Source organism: Cuculus canorus, chromosome 12 (assembly GCF_017976375.1).
Source record: "Cuculus canorus isolate bCucCan1 chromosome 12, bCucCan1.pri, whole genome shotgun sequence".
Taxonomy (NCBI): Eukaryota; Metazoa; Chordata; class Aves; order Cuculiformes; family Cuculidae; genus Cuculus; species Cuculus canorus.
This window is the reverse complement of record NC_071412.1, coordinates 15,391,996-15,407,365: the sequence shown is the minus strand read 5'-3', so window position 1 is coordinate 15,407,365 and position 15,370 is coordinate 15,391,996. Positions and strand designations below refer to the sequence as shown.

Genomic DNA, 15,370 nt, shown 5'->3' with positions numbered 1-15,370 from the left:
CCAGACTGCCCCAGGAAGGGGAACACCATCACCGGGAATAAAGCCTCTTTATTCTTAGAAGGATCACTTTTAAGCATTTTAAGTCATCAAAGCATTGCTGTGAGTGATGTGAGCTCACCAGCAATTTTGGTATCAGAGTCCATCCCAGTGAACCTCTTGGCCATCAGTGTCATCAGACTCAAGCAATGTTATCACTTCAGACCCTCTAAGCAACACAGGATTCAGTCTCATGGTAGCAGGACTCCACATTTCCTTTGCAACAAACCAGCAGGAAGCTTGGATAAATCATTTTAATATATGCATTTCATAAAATCCGCTTTTCAACAGCTCCCCGGGAAACACAAACCCAGAATGCTTCCAAATCCTCATGTTTCCTACTAAGAGCTACGAGCGTGATGAAAACCTTTACTCAACTCTACCCTCAAAGCAATCATGCATGGAAAACTTTATGGAAATAATAGCAGCATCCATCCAGCACTGATACCAGCATCTTCAGAGCTGTCCCTGGGTGAGGAACCTCCCGGAGGAAGGAGCACCCACCACCAGCCACACGACTGGCCAGGCCACCCTTCCCCACCCAGCAGCTTTCCTGCTCCTGATCCTTTATTAGCTTTTAGATGGGGATCACGGAAGCGCTGCCTGAGCCGTAGGGGATTTACAGGGTTTCCCAGGAAATCCTTGAGTACACACACACACGTCTCCAGTGGCCGAGAGATTAAGAGTAAATACATTTACTGCCGCCTTTTTAAATAAGGTGTCTCCAACTTGAGAGCCAAAGAGGAGGAAATTAAACAGATTTCCCTGACCTGAGGCAGATTCCTGGCTGATTTCAGAACAGGGAAAGCTCACTGCAGGTTAACCCATCTTTATTAGGAATCAAGTTGAATGGAAGCAGCACAAGCAAGAGAGAAATCAGACAAACACTTGGCAGGGACCCAGAAAACCTATTGCCACAACGCAACGTGCTGCTGGCACCAGCCATGGGGTTTTGCACATCTCCTCATGTGGTAGCAGCGATCAGCCTTGGCTGAAAACCCATGGGAAGCAGGAGGCACGATGAGAGCTCCATCACATCCGCAACACGGACTGCTGAAGCAAAAAGCAGTGAGGACTTGAATGCAAGGAGGCAGAGTACCAGGCAGTGGAGGTGTGCATCAACACCAGCACTTTCGGAGCCTGTGTCTGGGTGAGGAAACTCCCTGAAGAAGGAGCACACACACCAGCCTCAGGAGGCACCGAGGATTTGCTGCCCCACTCACTTGTGCAGCTGCACGAAGAGTTCCCCAGGGAAATTCCCATGTGCAGGTGAGAGGAGGCTGCGATTGGAAATGTTTCTCTGCTACAACTGAATAAAGACAGATGCCAGCCAAGGCCAACCACACACGTTCCCAGCAGGATCACCCCCAGGAGACCTTCATCTCCATAGGGATAGGTGTAAGCAATGGCTCTTCTGCATACCCATGCCCTGATACTCTGGTGATAACCATAAATTTCAAGTATTATCACTTTTGCAGACAGACACCATCTGAAAACATGCAGTTAACTTCCAGAAAACCCACAAAGCGAAGCATACAGCAGCTTCTGACAAACAATTTGCGCAGATGAAAACCTCGAAGCCTTGCTGCAGAGGCATTTATCTGCACCATAAAAGCAGTAGCCAGGCTCAAGCTTGTTAATTAAAAAGACAAAAGCCCATATAATGTCCCTGTTAAATTGGATTATGGACACTAAAAAGAAATCCACGTTTATTGGTAACAAAAAGGCACTTCTCCCCAGTGAGGACAGGGTTTCTCTCCAGTTTAACCGGCAGAGGGGGCAGGCAGGGCTGCTCTGCCATGGCCCAGGCTGAGCCCAGCTCTCAGCCCCAGGCTTCACCCCAGGCTTTGCTGCAACCACATTAATAGGGGCAAAACCCCATATTCCCGCTCCCAAGCTCCCGTTGGCCCTACGAGTCATGTTTTCAAGCCTCGTTTCCTCCTCTGATCCCGCACCAGCTCTCAGAGAAGCCTTAAAATATTACACTGGCACTTTCTCCTCTGATCCAGGTGCCTAAAACCAGGCAGAGCTCAGGTCTGGGCTCCCCACAGCTGCTTCCCCGTTATCTCCTTGATAAATGCAGGACCATCACTGTGCTCTGATGTGGAACAGTAACACTGAAGTGTCAGCTTTTTTGTAAGCCTCAGGTCTTGCTTTCTTTTTTTTTTTTTTTCCTGACCAGCTCTGTGTAGAAGAAAACGTCTCCTGCAGACTAAAATCAGATAGAGAAAAATCCACAGAAACCCCCCCTCCCAAAAAAACCCCATTCTTCAGACCCAAGCAGCCTCTCGTCTCTTGCATTTAAAGGTAGAAAAGCTCCAAGGACCTGAAAATTGGTTCATAGTACAGAAAAAAAGAGAAAATTCTATATTTTTTTCTTGCAGAAAAACCTCATGGTGTCTTGAAGCCCAGCAGCTCCAAGAAGCAAGGAAAGCATCTGTGTGACGAGCTCGCCCATCCTCTGCCCAGCCTTGGCAGTAGCGTTCCCACAGAGATGGGCACACACAGCAATCCCTTGGGCGATGCCATGAGCACAGGGACAGACCAGATGCCACCAGGACCTTGAGCCAAGAGGAGCCATCCTGCAGGCAGGCCAGGCTGCCGGGGGCACGCAGCCCACCGCTCCCGCTCGCCAGCTGCTGCATGGCTGGCAGGGGGCACCCACCCAGGTCAGTCCCACTGATCCCACACGGAGAAGAGGTAGCAGCGCTGCTCCTTGTGATAATGTCTCCAGGAAGATCTTGGGGCATCCTTCCAGTACTGAGAGGGGCTTCAGGAAAGCTGGGGAGGGACTCTTAATCAGGGAGGGCAGGGATAGGACGAGGGAAATGGTTTTAAGCTGAGAGAGGGGAGACTGGGATGAGATCTTGGGAAGAAATGTTTTGCTGTGAGGGTGGGGAGGCCCTGGCCCAGGGTGCCCAGAGCAGTGGTGGCTGCCCCATCCCTGGAGGTGCTCAAGGCCAGGTTGGATGGGGCTGTGAGCAGCCTGATCCAGTGGGAGGTGTCCCTGCCATTCCCATCTCATGCAGCCACCCAAGGCCAGCACCAAGGCAGCCCTGCCCGCGGTGGGGTGAGGGACCCGCTCCACCCCACGGGCACAGCAGCTCACACACAACCAGCCACAGCTACCACAGGCAGCGCTGGCATAAGCCACAGTTTGGGACTTGAGCTTCCTACACATAAACAGAGACTCCCCTTTCCTGCTCCCAGCTTCCTTCAGGCACGCAGACAGATAACATTGTCTGCCTGTGGAAAACAAGCTGCCTCCATCCCCCGGGGAATCCCAAATCCTCCTGTTGCAGCAGGAGCCAGCCTTCCCCTGCACAGCTGCCCCACCGGCACCCCAGGGCCACCCCAACAAAATGCACAACAGCCACTTTCTCCCAGAGCTGCTCCCAGCACCCCTCCTCACTCCCAAAACACCTCCTTGCTCCCGGCCCAGCTCATATGAAGTGCAACTAAATCAGGCCCAGCTGAAATAACTCCACAGACTGCTGGAGCTTGTTTGTCCCCAGCTGCTTCACAGAATCCCAGAATGGTTGGGCTTGGAAGGGCCCTGTGGAGCTCATCCAGTTCCAATCCCCTTCTAAACGTGGGTAACCCAGAGCACATCGCAGAGGAGCGCATCCATGTGGGTTAGAATGTCACACCCTCCCTGGGCTGCTCCTTCCAGTGCGTCACCCTCACACTAGGACAGTTTTCCCTCATGTTGAGGGGGAACTCTCTGTGCTCCATTTTTTGCCCATTGCCCCCTGTCCTGTCACTGGGCAGCACTGAACAGTCTGGTTCCATCCTCCTGACCCCCACTCTTCAAATATTGATCAGCATTGATAAGGTCCCCTCTCAACCTTCTCTTCTCCAGGCCAAACAGACTGAGCTCCCTCAGCCTCATCTCCTAAGAGAGATGCTCCTGTCCCCTCATCATCTCTGTGGCCTCCACTGGACTCCCTCCAGCCTTTGTCTCCTTGTCTTTCTGGAGCTGGGGAGACCAGAACTGGACACTGGACTCCACATGGGGCCTCCCTAGGGCAGAGCAGAGGGGGAGGAGAACCTCCCTCACCCTGCTGGTCACACTCTTCTCCACACATCTCAAGGAACCATTGGCCTTCTTGGACTTGTTGTCCACCAGGACTCCCAGGTCCTTCTCCACAGAGCTGCTTTCCAGCCAGCCTAGGGCCAGCCAAGCTGGTGCCGCCCAAAGCACACAGGCTCTCCCAGGTCCCTTGGTGATGGTTGTTGCAGATGAGCTACTGCACAAACACATCATGTGTTTAATTAGTTAATAACTACTGCCAAAAGCTCTCCTGGCCTTGGAACTGGGAGGAGAGCAGCTCTCGGGCTTCAGGGCTGCATTTGCAGTATCTTTAAAAGCATGACGTATTTTGTCCTTTCCCTAGCCAGCGTGTTCCAAGGCTCCCCACACATTTGGATAAGGCTAAAGTGTTCTGAACATTAAACAGACCAAAGCTGAAAACAACTGGGGGGATGGAAACCTGCTGGGAGGGGGAAATTGGGCACTTCTGGTGCTGCATGGCCCCATCCGAGCTCTGGGATCGCACATTGATGTGAAAGTCACAGATTTCCTTTCAGAGGAATGGAAATGCTTCATCGCTACCAATAATATTAGATAGATATTAGATCTTAGGAAGACATATTTTCCTGTGAGGGTGGGGAGGCCCTGGCCCAGGTTGCCCAGAGCAGTGGTGGCTGCCCCATCCCTGGAGGTGTTCCAGGCCAGGTTGGATGGGGCTTGGAGCAACCTGATCCAGTGGGAGGTGTCCCTGCCCATGGCAGCGGGTGGATCTTGATGGGCCTTAAGTTCCCTTCCAACCCAAACCCTTCCATGACTCTATGATTTTCAACTCTTCCCTTCTGCCCGGACCAAATCCTTCTGTCGCTGTGGTTTAGGGAGAAAATCACCATTTTCTCAAGCCTCAGCCTGAGCATCAGTGCACAAGCTCCTCCTCACCCACTTTCTGAGTATATTTATAGCACAAAACTTTTGCAGTGCTGAGGGAAGGCTGGTTCCCAGTGGCCAAAGCTCCAGAACCTGAGATCCTACGCCAGCTCTGCTGCACTGTGGGGTGGGGGGACAAAATGCAGCCATGCTCCAGCCTTCCATCCTACACAGCCTTGCAGGAGCAGTTGCACATCCCCTCGATCACTACATAAATAAGCATGAAACCAGTGTTTCTGATGTGCAGGCAGAGGAACATATGGGCCAGCATATGCAAATTCATTGTCACTTGAAGCACAAAAGCAGAGGGGTTTCTGGTGAACATTTCCGAGCTGAACAGAGGGCAGATATGTAGGGAGAAAAAAAAGAGAGAGATGGCAGCAAATCAAATCCTGAGCAGAACTGCAGTATCTAGGTTACCTTAATTATGTTCGGCTAAATATGGATGGCAATTAATTAGAGGGGTGCTGATTTCCAACGAAAATTAGTTTACTCTTAATGAGCTAATCAGTCCCTATTTAAAAAAAAGAAATAATGAAATTATTAGATGGCACAAAGGCGCGTGCAGCCACTTGACACAGAGCACCAAAGGCTGCTCCAGCTGGGATTTATTGGGTGCGATGGTGCCAGGATTTCCACATAGTAAAATACTGGGGTCACAAACCTGACAGTTCCTTCAGAACAGGTTGCAAATGACATCGTGCTCCCTCCACTCTTATCCTACTGAGACTGGGCCGGTAAAAAAGGGTAATTTGCCGGCAACGCCAGCTTATTAGCTCAGGATTTAGGACCCCGAGCAAGTGGTGTGTGGATGAGCATCCTCCCAGCTGGGGCTCGGCAGCACATGGAGGGAGACAGCGATGGAGGCTGGCGCACTCCAAGTGCTCAGACAAAGCTCCTGGTTCTTCGAATATTAATGAGTCAAGCTGCGCACTGCAATTAAAATGCTGATTATAATTTCTCCCATCTGTAGCTGATTCGACTCCAGACATCCAAGAAAAAATTCAGGAAAGATGGGAATGTTACATGGAAAAAACATTCAAGGGAAAGGCCAGGGTGTGGGGAGCTGGGGAGGGGCTTGGAGGGGAGCACTCCTCCATCCCACCACGGCCAGCTCTGCCACCATCCCCTCCCAGCTGGAAATCCCAGAAGATTTGGCAGCACAACTTTGCTGACCAGCCTAAGGAACAACAACTTTCTGCCCATGCATGCTGTTGTCTTCAAGTTACATGGCGAAGGTGCAACCTCAAGGGGAATGAGTGCAGTTCCTCCAATGTCAAAAGTGCTCCCAAGAATGACTGACTGGAAGCCCTCATGAACCTTCCTGCAGCCCAAAAGCTGTGGGGTGAGGGCAGGGTGCCCAGGGAAGGGATGCTGATCCCAGCTTGGAGCTGCTGGTTCACATGCTGGAGCACTGGTGGGACAGCAACAGTACTAAACACAACCACGGTACCCCGCAGCAGTGCCCTGGAGCAAAGCTTCACGAGCAAAGATAATATTTATTTCATGTTCAAGGTCACTGCTGCCCAGCTTTATGTCCGAGAGATGCAGCTCTGCAGCTGCTGCAGGGATGAATGCACACCAAGTTTGGTCCCACAGGGCGACTTCTGAAGCATCAGCTGAATTTACGGGAGTTTAAAATTGCATGAGCAAGAGATTCACGTGGGTACTCATGCAAAGAGCTGGGGCAAGGCTTAGCTGGGGAAGCAAAAGCACAGCACGGTGGCAGGAAGGATTCGTGCTGCCGTCAGGATCAACAGTGCAGAGATGTACGTGCTGCTTCTCCCATCCAAAGCACTTTAGATGGGTACAGCTGCAAACCGAAGCTCAGAGCCCTCAGCACAGCCCATGGCTCCTGGGCATCGACTGCTTGAGGGGCTACAGCTTGGGGATGGAGTCTCAAAAATAAATCTTATGTGAGGTGGCATCTCCTGCAGTGCACAAAGCAAAAGCCCCCAGGGTTCTGGAGCAGGAAAACTGGGTGAGCAGCCGTGCTTTCCCTGTCAGGCTGCCCAAGGAACTGTAGGGCTGAGATTGTATCACAGAATCACAGAATGGTTTGCATTGGAAGGGATGTTAAAGCCCACTGGGGCCAAACCTCTTACCCTCTCGAGGGGGATGACGAGGAAGGAGCCCCCGCCGGCACTCTCCGTCACGATGGCGAGGAAGCGGGTGTTGACAGCGCAGAAGTGGTTGTCGTGGACGTTCTTGGTGATAGGGATGCCATCGAAGCAGTGCTCCCGGCTTGCCACTTTCCCATAGACATTCCGAAACTTGGAGCTGCGATACTGCGGGCGCCATGACATCTGCTGGGGAAACGCAGAGGGTTTAGTCTTCCAAAAACACCCCACCCAGGCTGTTCCCCAGTTGCCTTCCAATTGCCAATCCATGCTGTGATAGAGCTTTTAAGTGACAAGGCATGGCAGGATCGGGGCAGCCCAGATATACAAATATAACACCTTTAAAGTAAAATAAGGTGTCTCCCCGGTGCAAGGTACCACTCTCAAAAGGCATTAAAAGGCTCTCTACTGTTGCAAAATTTAAGCTGATCTCCTTTCCAGCATGAAATGCTTATCTAGAACACACAGCACTACTACTACTTCATGTACGTATGACAAACGAATTAAGGCTTTTAATGCGATGACTTGGAAATGGATTAGGCTGGACCACATGAAAGCATGCATCAAGGCAGAATAAGAGCACTCAGGCAGCGAGTGAGCATCGGAGAGATGCTACACGCTGCATTCAGCTGTCTCAGCTTATTTTGTATTGGTGTCCCCACGTGTGCTAAGTGGTAGCGTCACAGGAGCACTTGCTGCAGCACGGCTGCCATCACTGCCAGTGGCAAGATGCTCCCAGGGACCCACCAGCTGATCCTGGTGGACCACGGTTCCCAAGGATCCATTCACCCAGCTCATCATGCTTCCCATAGCAAGGGGAAGCAAATGCCTCCAAACGCTGCAGCTGCATGCACAGAAATGAGTTTGTCCTCACTACTTTGCTTTCTGAGGCTCAGGGAAGAGTGGCTGGAAAGCTGCCAGGCTGAAAAGGCCTGGGGTTGCTGGCTGACAGGAGCCAGCGGTGGCCAAGAAGGCAAACAGCATCCTGGCTTGGATCAGCCATGGTGTGGCCAGCAGGAGCAGGGAAGGGTTTGTTGCCCTGGACTCGGTGCTTCTGAGGCTGCACCTCAATGCGGCATTCAGTTTTGAGCCCCTCAGTGCTAGAAAGACATTGAGGGGCTGGAATGTGTCCAGAGGAGGGGAACAGAGCTGGGGAAGGCACCAGAGTCCAGGGATTCTGAGAGTGGCTGAGGGAGGTGGGGCTGTTTAGCCTGGAGAAGAGGAGGCTGAGGGGAGACCTCATGACTCTCTACAGCTCCCTGAAAGGAGGTTGTAGTGAGGTGGAGGTTGGACTCTTCTCCCAGGTGACAGGCGATAGGATGAGAGGAAATGGCCTCAAGTTGCACCAGAGAAGGTTTAGATTGGATAGTAGGAAAGCTTTCTTTACTGACAGAGTGGTGAAGCTCTGGCAGAGGCTGCCCAGGGCAGTGGGGGAGTCACCATCCCTGGAGGGGTTCAAAACCATGAAGATGTGGTGCTTTGGGACAAGGTTTAGTAGGCACAGTAGGGTCGGGCTGGCAGCTGGACTGGATGATCTTAGAGGTCTTTTCCAACCTTAACTATTTTGTGATTCGAAGTAAAAGAAAGACTTTTTTTTTATTTCAGTCCTCTTATGAACAATGCTTATGGTAGCACAAGGGTTCATGATAAAATCTATAAAGATTTAAGGCACTTTGAGTGTGCAGAAGAGCATAAGCATTTAAGCCCCTTTAGAGCCATATAAGCACTCGGTTCTATCCAAACACACAGTAATTGTGTGCCTGAGGACTTGTAGCTGCTCGTGTGTCTGTAACCAGCATTTATTAACAAAACTGTGATAAGTGTGCACTTAAACACTGCTGAGAGCATCTCTCCATGCAGGGCAACACCAGAGGAATGTTCCAGTGGCTGCTCTAATCCCAAAGAAATCGAAGTCCCTCCTTTCTCCTGAGCTCAATGCCACGGGCACATGGTTGGGACCATGTTTGAGTGGCATCTCCAGAAAAGGATGCTTTAAGACTGGAAGCAGCGCTGTTTCCATCTCAAACTCATAGGAACAGGCTTAACTCATGGCTATGGGGCAACGGCAGATGGAGGAGAGGCAGAGGGTAACAGCCTGCACCATGCTTTACGGCAGATGCCAAGGAACATCTTACCATGACCTTGTGCAAGCAGAGCCCCACTGTGCCAATATTCCCCCCAGCATCCAACACCCTGCCTGCAAGATGCTCACCTGCAGGGTCCCGGTGCCTTGCCTTGACCTCATATCCACCCATCACCCTCAAATCCCATTTGTATTTTCCACCCCACCAGCAGCACATACTCTGGGAGCATCCTTCTGAGGATGCATGGCAGCACCAGAGCTGCATGTTTGCCGTGGACATGATGCTGTCGGCAATACCCAGGCTGCAAGGAAAAAGGACACAAATCCTTGAGGATTTAACCCAAAATGAGAGCAGAAAGAAGTTTTTTTGGCTGGAAATGTTTCTGCTCTGAAAAAATGCAGATTCATGTCCAACAAAGCACTGTGAATCCTTGCCAAACCTACCCAAGCGACTGGAGCCAGGCAGGGCAAGCAAAAACACCCTGACCACAGCTTGAGGAGTGGCTTTCAAGAGTTTCACTAAATCTTACATTTTCCTTTGTCTGAACAGATAAGTTTTTGTATGAAATTAATTTTTTATAACGTTACCAAAGCACAAAAACGTATTTTGATATTTTTTAAGTTCTCGATTTGCTCTGCGATGCCAGGACTTCGACTTTGCTCTTGTTTCTGCTGTCTGTGCCGCTCTGTTCTGCAAAAAAAAAAAGCCCCCAGTTCTACCTAAAGGGCTATTTGCTCAACCCTTCCCCCCCTAAACTTTTCAGATGCCTCATAGTATATCGCCACAGGGGAGAAAACCCACAGACTCCCTGTGGAAACCCCTCCTGCCATGCGGGGGTAGCAGCTCCCAATATTTTCTGGATCCAGAAATTCAGCTTAATAAGTTGCTGCCAAATGAAGCGTCAGCACAAAACAGCTCTAAGCAGCCTGGAGATGACTTTTTACCCCTAACATGGGTCCTCACTTGTGTGGTATGGATGTTCATTACTCGCCGCAGTCCTCAGACACAAGCGCGATACAGCAAGTTTGTAGTTGACACCAAGCTGAGTGGTGCAGTTGACACACCAGAAGGCTAGGATGGCATCCCGAGGGACCTGGACAAGCTGGAAGAGCGGGTCTATGTGAACCTCATGAGGTTCAACAAGGCCAAGTACAAGGTCCCACACCTGGGCTGAGGCAATCCTCAGTTCCAATGCTGGCTGAGGTATGATGTGTTTGGGAGCAGTCCTGAGGAGAAGGACTTGGGATGCTCATTGATGAAAACCTCAACGTGAGCCAGCAATGTGCACTCGCAGACCAGAAAGCCAACTATGTCCTGGACTGCATCCAAAGTGGGACCAGCAGGGTGAGGGATGGGAATCTGCTCCTCTACTCTGCTCTGGTGAGACCCCACCATGTTCACTTCTGGAGTCCTCAGCACATGGATGGACATGGATCTGTTGGAGCAAGTCCAGAGGAGCCCATGGAGATGATCCAAGGGCTGGAACACCTCCTGGAACACCTCAGAGGACAGTCTGAGAGAGTTGGGGTTGTTCAGCCTGGAGATGAGAAGGCTGCGGGGAGATCTTAGAGTAGCTTCCAGTATGGAAAGGGACTCCAGGAAAGCTAGGGAGGGGCACTTTATCAGGGAGTGCAGGGATAGGACATGGGGTAATGATTTTCAGGTGAAAGAGGGGAGATTGAGATGAGATCTTCGGAAGAAATGTTCTCCTGTGTGGGTGGGGAGGCCCTGGCCCAGGTTGCCCAGAGCAGTGGTGGCTGCCCCATCCCTGGAGGTGTTCAAGGCCACGTTGGATGAGGCTTGGAGCACCCTGGTCTGGTTAAAGATGTCCCTGGTACTGCAGAGAGGTTGGACTAGATGACCTTTAAAGGTCCCTTCCAACCCAAAGCATCCTATGATTCTATGCTTCCAGGACCTCGGCACTTTTGTATCATTCTTTTTTTCCAGCCCTCCCTTTTTTATTTTTTCACCCAAAACTGGGCCAATCTCCACTCAGCCCCCGCCACGCTGGGAGGAAGCAATCAGCTCAAGTGCCTGTTTCACTGGAGAAATCCTGAGTTTCTTTCCTTTAACCTCAGTCACTATTTCCTGTAGACAACATCACACTGCCCTGCGGTCCGGGCGATGCAGACAGCCTGGAAATGCCAGCGAAATCCCTGGCAAGGGGCTCAGGGCTGCCATGAGCTGGCATTGTGCAACGCATTGCTCCCGGACGGATCCCTTCCTGCAGATTTCTGGTTTTGGCAGCTGGTGGAGGTTTTCCCAGGCCAGAAATAGCTCCCATGCTGCACGGAACAACCGGGGACCGGGGGGCACTCACAGGGATTCCAGCTCCACTGGTTGCAGCAAACATCAGCCTTTGGATGGAGAGGATGCTGCAGTGTGGGAGAAGCGGGGAAAAGCAGCTGATGGGATGCTTATCACAGAATCATAGAATTGCTTGGTTGGAAAAGACCTTTGAGATCATTGAGTCCAACCAACCCGTCAGTGTTGACTTTGGGTTGAAGCTAAACCCCTCAGCACCCTTTGCCCCTTCACTTGGCTCTGAAGCAGGCTGATCCCACCGGTGTTTTGTCCCATCGCTGGAGCAAGGTGTTCAAGAGGTGAGTGGGCAGGAAAAGTTCACTTTGAAAACACCTTCACATCTGGTGCTTCAGCAGATGGCTTTACCAGAGGTTGTGTTTTTCAGCTGGAAATTGTTCTGGGAAAAGAGGCGTCTTGCTTTGCAGTGCTGTTTACACCTCCGGCTTTGGCACATGGAATCTGCCTACTCTGGGCTGCTATGCTCTGCCCAAACCCCTTTTCCTATGGAGCCCACAAGGCTGCGCAGGCCAGTGGTGGAGTCCCCATCCCTGAAGGTATTTAAAAGCTGAGCAGATGAGATGCTGGACCTGGTTTAGTAGGAGGCAGGTATGGTAGGACTTGATGATCTCAAAGGTCTCTTCCAACCAAACAATTCTATGATTCTAATATTTCCCCAGCATGCACCTGCTCCTGAAGCATGTAGACGAGAACACAAGTCCATGTGCAAGGTCACCAAGGACCTTAGGGATGCCAGGAAGAAGAAAGTGAATGGAAAAAAAGCAGGCAGAGGGGTGATGCACCACCCCTCTGCTGCAAACATGGCTGCTGATGGGTTGCACATGGGATTTCTTCCCAGCAAAACACATGGTTTCAGAAGAAACACCATTTTATGATAGAAAAACTGTTGAAAACAAGCCCAATTTTCTAGCCAGGAGGATGAAAATCCCTTATCCCACAGCCTCTGCAATCCAATGTAGAGGTATAGTTTCAAACAGGAAATAGTTTTGTTATTTACTTATTTATTTTCCCTCTGTGTGTTGCTTTGCAGAGCCTGTCGCTCCCCGAGGTTTCCGGGCTCGGAGGGGGCACGCTGGAGTTCGGCGCTGGACAAACATCCTATTTCCTGGCCAAGGCAGCGAAGGCTTTTGAAGATGAGGAGGGGATGGAGAGGAGGGGGGATGCAGGGACGCTTCGGACCCCGGCAGGATGCTGCTCAGCGTTCCTTGCCACTGCCGAGTGTTTTGCAGTTGGTGCTGACATTTCCCAGCCAGGAAGGAAAACAGCCCCTTCCCCAAAGGAGCGCAACTCGGGTGAGAGAAAGCGGGAGAGGAAAGGTGGGAAAAAGCAACCCAGCTGCCTCACAGTCCCACATCAGCCCCTCTATCCTTCGCTTCCTCCCGGGGTGATAGTGCCGGGGGCTTTGCATGGGGTTTGGCACGCAGAGACCAAAGCACCTCACGTCGCAGGAGGTGTGGGAAGAGGCAGCTGCAATCAAGTCATGATAGCATCACTGTGGCCATGGGGACAGGACCTTCTCCAAGAGCAATGTTGCATTTGCTGCCTTCACCTTGAATTTAAACCTTCGGTGGACTGGCATTTCAGCAACGTGGAAATCAAGAGCATTTCAACATCCCAGTTTTCTTCCCCCTCTTCTTGCCTTTTCCTTCTCACTTAAAAATTATTTGGCTTACTTCTTGTGAAACTGGATTTGTTCAGGACCCATTCTTTTCATTGCAAATTGTTTTCCCCATACAAATACTCTTCCCTCTGCTCTAGAACAGGCAAATGTACAAAGAAACTCGGGATGAACACAGGGATGATTATGAGTTCCCTCAGGCCATCACCTCAGAGCAGGCAGGTGCGTTGCTGGCTGCTCTCAGGGAAAACAGGATGCTGGAAGACAAAAAAACCCTGCTAATTTTCACTCCTGGGTACCACTTGCCCTGGTGAAGCCACAGAAATCCCAGCAATCCCAGTCAGTCCCAGCTCTGATAGACTTCCCATCTGCGAAAGACCAGCTCCTGTTGCCACACGCTGTGCCACATCCAGCAGTCCTGGAAGTTATTATGCAGAGCATTTGCAATCCAACAATATATAATTTTTATGAAACTCGCCTTTTGAGCAATTCTCTCCATTCTGCTGACAGTAATGGGCATTTTTATTTTTCCATCACCTCACTCTCAATGGCTTAGAGGCATTAAAAAAATATTATTGATTTATTGGAGTCATTTCCATCCATTCCCAGAACCAGAGCTATGTGCCACCATTTCCAAGGTTCATTCTTGTGCATTATTCTTGGATTCCGGTTTTTCTTTTCATTACAAAACTTCTCCCTTGTTTTGGGTTGTGCAGAACTTACATGAAAAATGAGAATACTATAAAGCACTTTGAAGTGAGGCAATAAAATAAATCACATCCCCAATCACGATATTCAGCATCACTGTTAACCTCACGAAACAAGCGGCAGCAGAGAAATTCTCCCCTCCGCTTGGGCGTTTTTAGGCTCATTGCAATGTTTTACTTCTTTGAGTGCTTGAGGGGAAGAGTGTGTCCCAAAATCCCAAGCTGGGAGGTGGAAAACTCTTTGGCAACAACAGCTCTGGCAGGAAACGGGTGCGCTGGGAAGCCCCAAGCAGGGATACAGGGTAGTGCAGAGCATCCCGTTCCCCTTCCTCTCCTTCCCCTGCTCTCCCTCTGGAGAGAAGCAGCCGTGAGGAGGAGAGAGCCGGGCAGCGCTGCCATCCCGCTTCTCCTCTCCAAACAAAAGAACAAAGCAGCTCATTGAGGTTTCATAATCGGAGCAACGCTATCTGCCACTGCCGGGCGTCCCTGCCAAGCCAGGCACCCAGGCTGGGGGAAACATCCCTCGTTTAGCAAAACTATTTCATCGAAGGAGAAATGCAGAAGAGTGTTGGATGTTGTCTGATGTTTGTCATCGTATTGGGGTTTGTGCCGTTCATCAAAACCTGGAGGTGAGGAAAGACCCCAGGGACAACATGATAGGCAAGGAGCCCAGTGTTTGCAGCTCCCTGGCACCTTTGCAGAGTTGCATTGATGTCTTACTCTGGTCCTGTTCCTTTGCAAGAGCAGAGAGGTGCAAAAGATGCACAGCAACTTGCAGTGTAGGTCATTAGCAAAAGATTTTCCATCTACAATAGTGCAGGATTAAAGCAATGATGCTGAGGAGACACTGCAGCCCCAGACCAGGGAAGTGACGGGCAAGTTTTCCTCTCTGAAAGCTCAGGCTGGTGCGTGTGTGGAGGCTGCAGAGCTGACTTCTCTCTTTTTTCCCATCTATCCTGGGAGCTGCAATATTACATCACTTATCACAGGGCTGACACATGAGCAAGAAACGGAGGCATCCGCCCAAGTGGGGCTGGGAGCAGCGCAGGATAAGGAGCAAAGCAACCCTGCAGCTGCAGAGGGTCAGAGCTGCCCTGTCTTTGGTGACCTGCAAGCTCCTGCTTCTTGCACGGTGGGAAAATAAGCTTTGGAGTAGGTGTCTCTAGGCTGCCTGTTCAGTTTGACAGCAGAAAGCAGCTTCAGGAGAGATTGCATTAATAAGAAACCCAAACAACTTTTTATGTTGCAGGTTCTTCTCTAGGATAGACTTTAGAGCAGCTTCCAGTACTGAAAGGGGCTATGGAAATCTGGGGAGGGGCTCTTGATCAGGGAGTGCAGGACTAGGGCGAGGGGGAATGGTTTGAAGCTGAAAGAGGGGAGATTGAGACAAGATCTTAGGAAGAAATCTTTTTCTGTGCAGGTAGGGAGGCCCTGGCCAGGTTGCCCAGACAAGTTGTGGCTGTCCCACCCCCGGAGGTGTTCAAGGCCAGGTTGGATGGGGCTTTGAGCAACTTGGTCCAGTGGGA

At 50.9% G+C, this 15,370-nt stretch overlaps 1 protein-coding gene across 9 annotated transcripts in view; it reads right to left on the bottom strand.

Annotated features, from left to right (window-relative positions):
- CORO2B (coronin 2B) overlaps positions 1 to 15,370 on the bottom strand; it is a 48,892-nt gene that overhangs the window by 13,811 nt on the left and 19,711 nt on the right. For 5 of the 9 annotated variants that reach the window (XM_054077960.1, XM_054077959.1, XM_054077963.1 and 2 more), the window contains one exon: positions 7,099 to 7,299. In XM_054077960.1, the coding sequence (XP_053933935.1) occupies positions 7,099 to 7,299 (201 nt within the window). Of the gene's footprint in view, positions 1 to 7,098; positions 7,303 to 15,370 lie in introns of all 9 variants that reach the window. The other 4 variants (XM_054077956.1, XM_054077957.1, XM_054077961.1 and 1 more) reach the window with 1 other exon arrangement.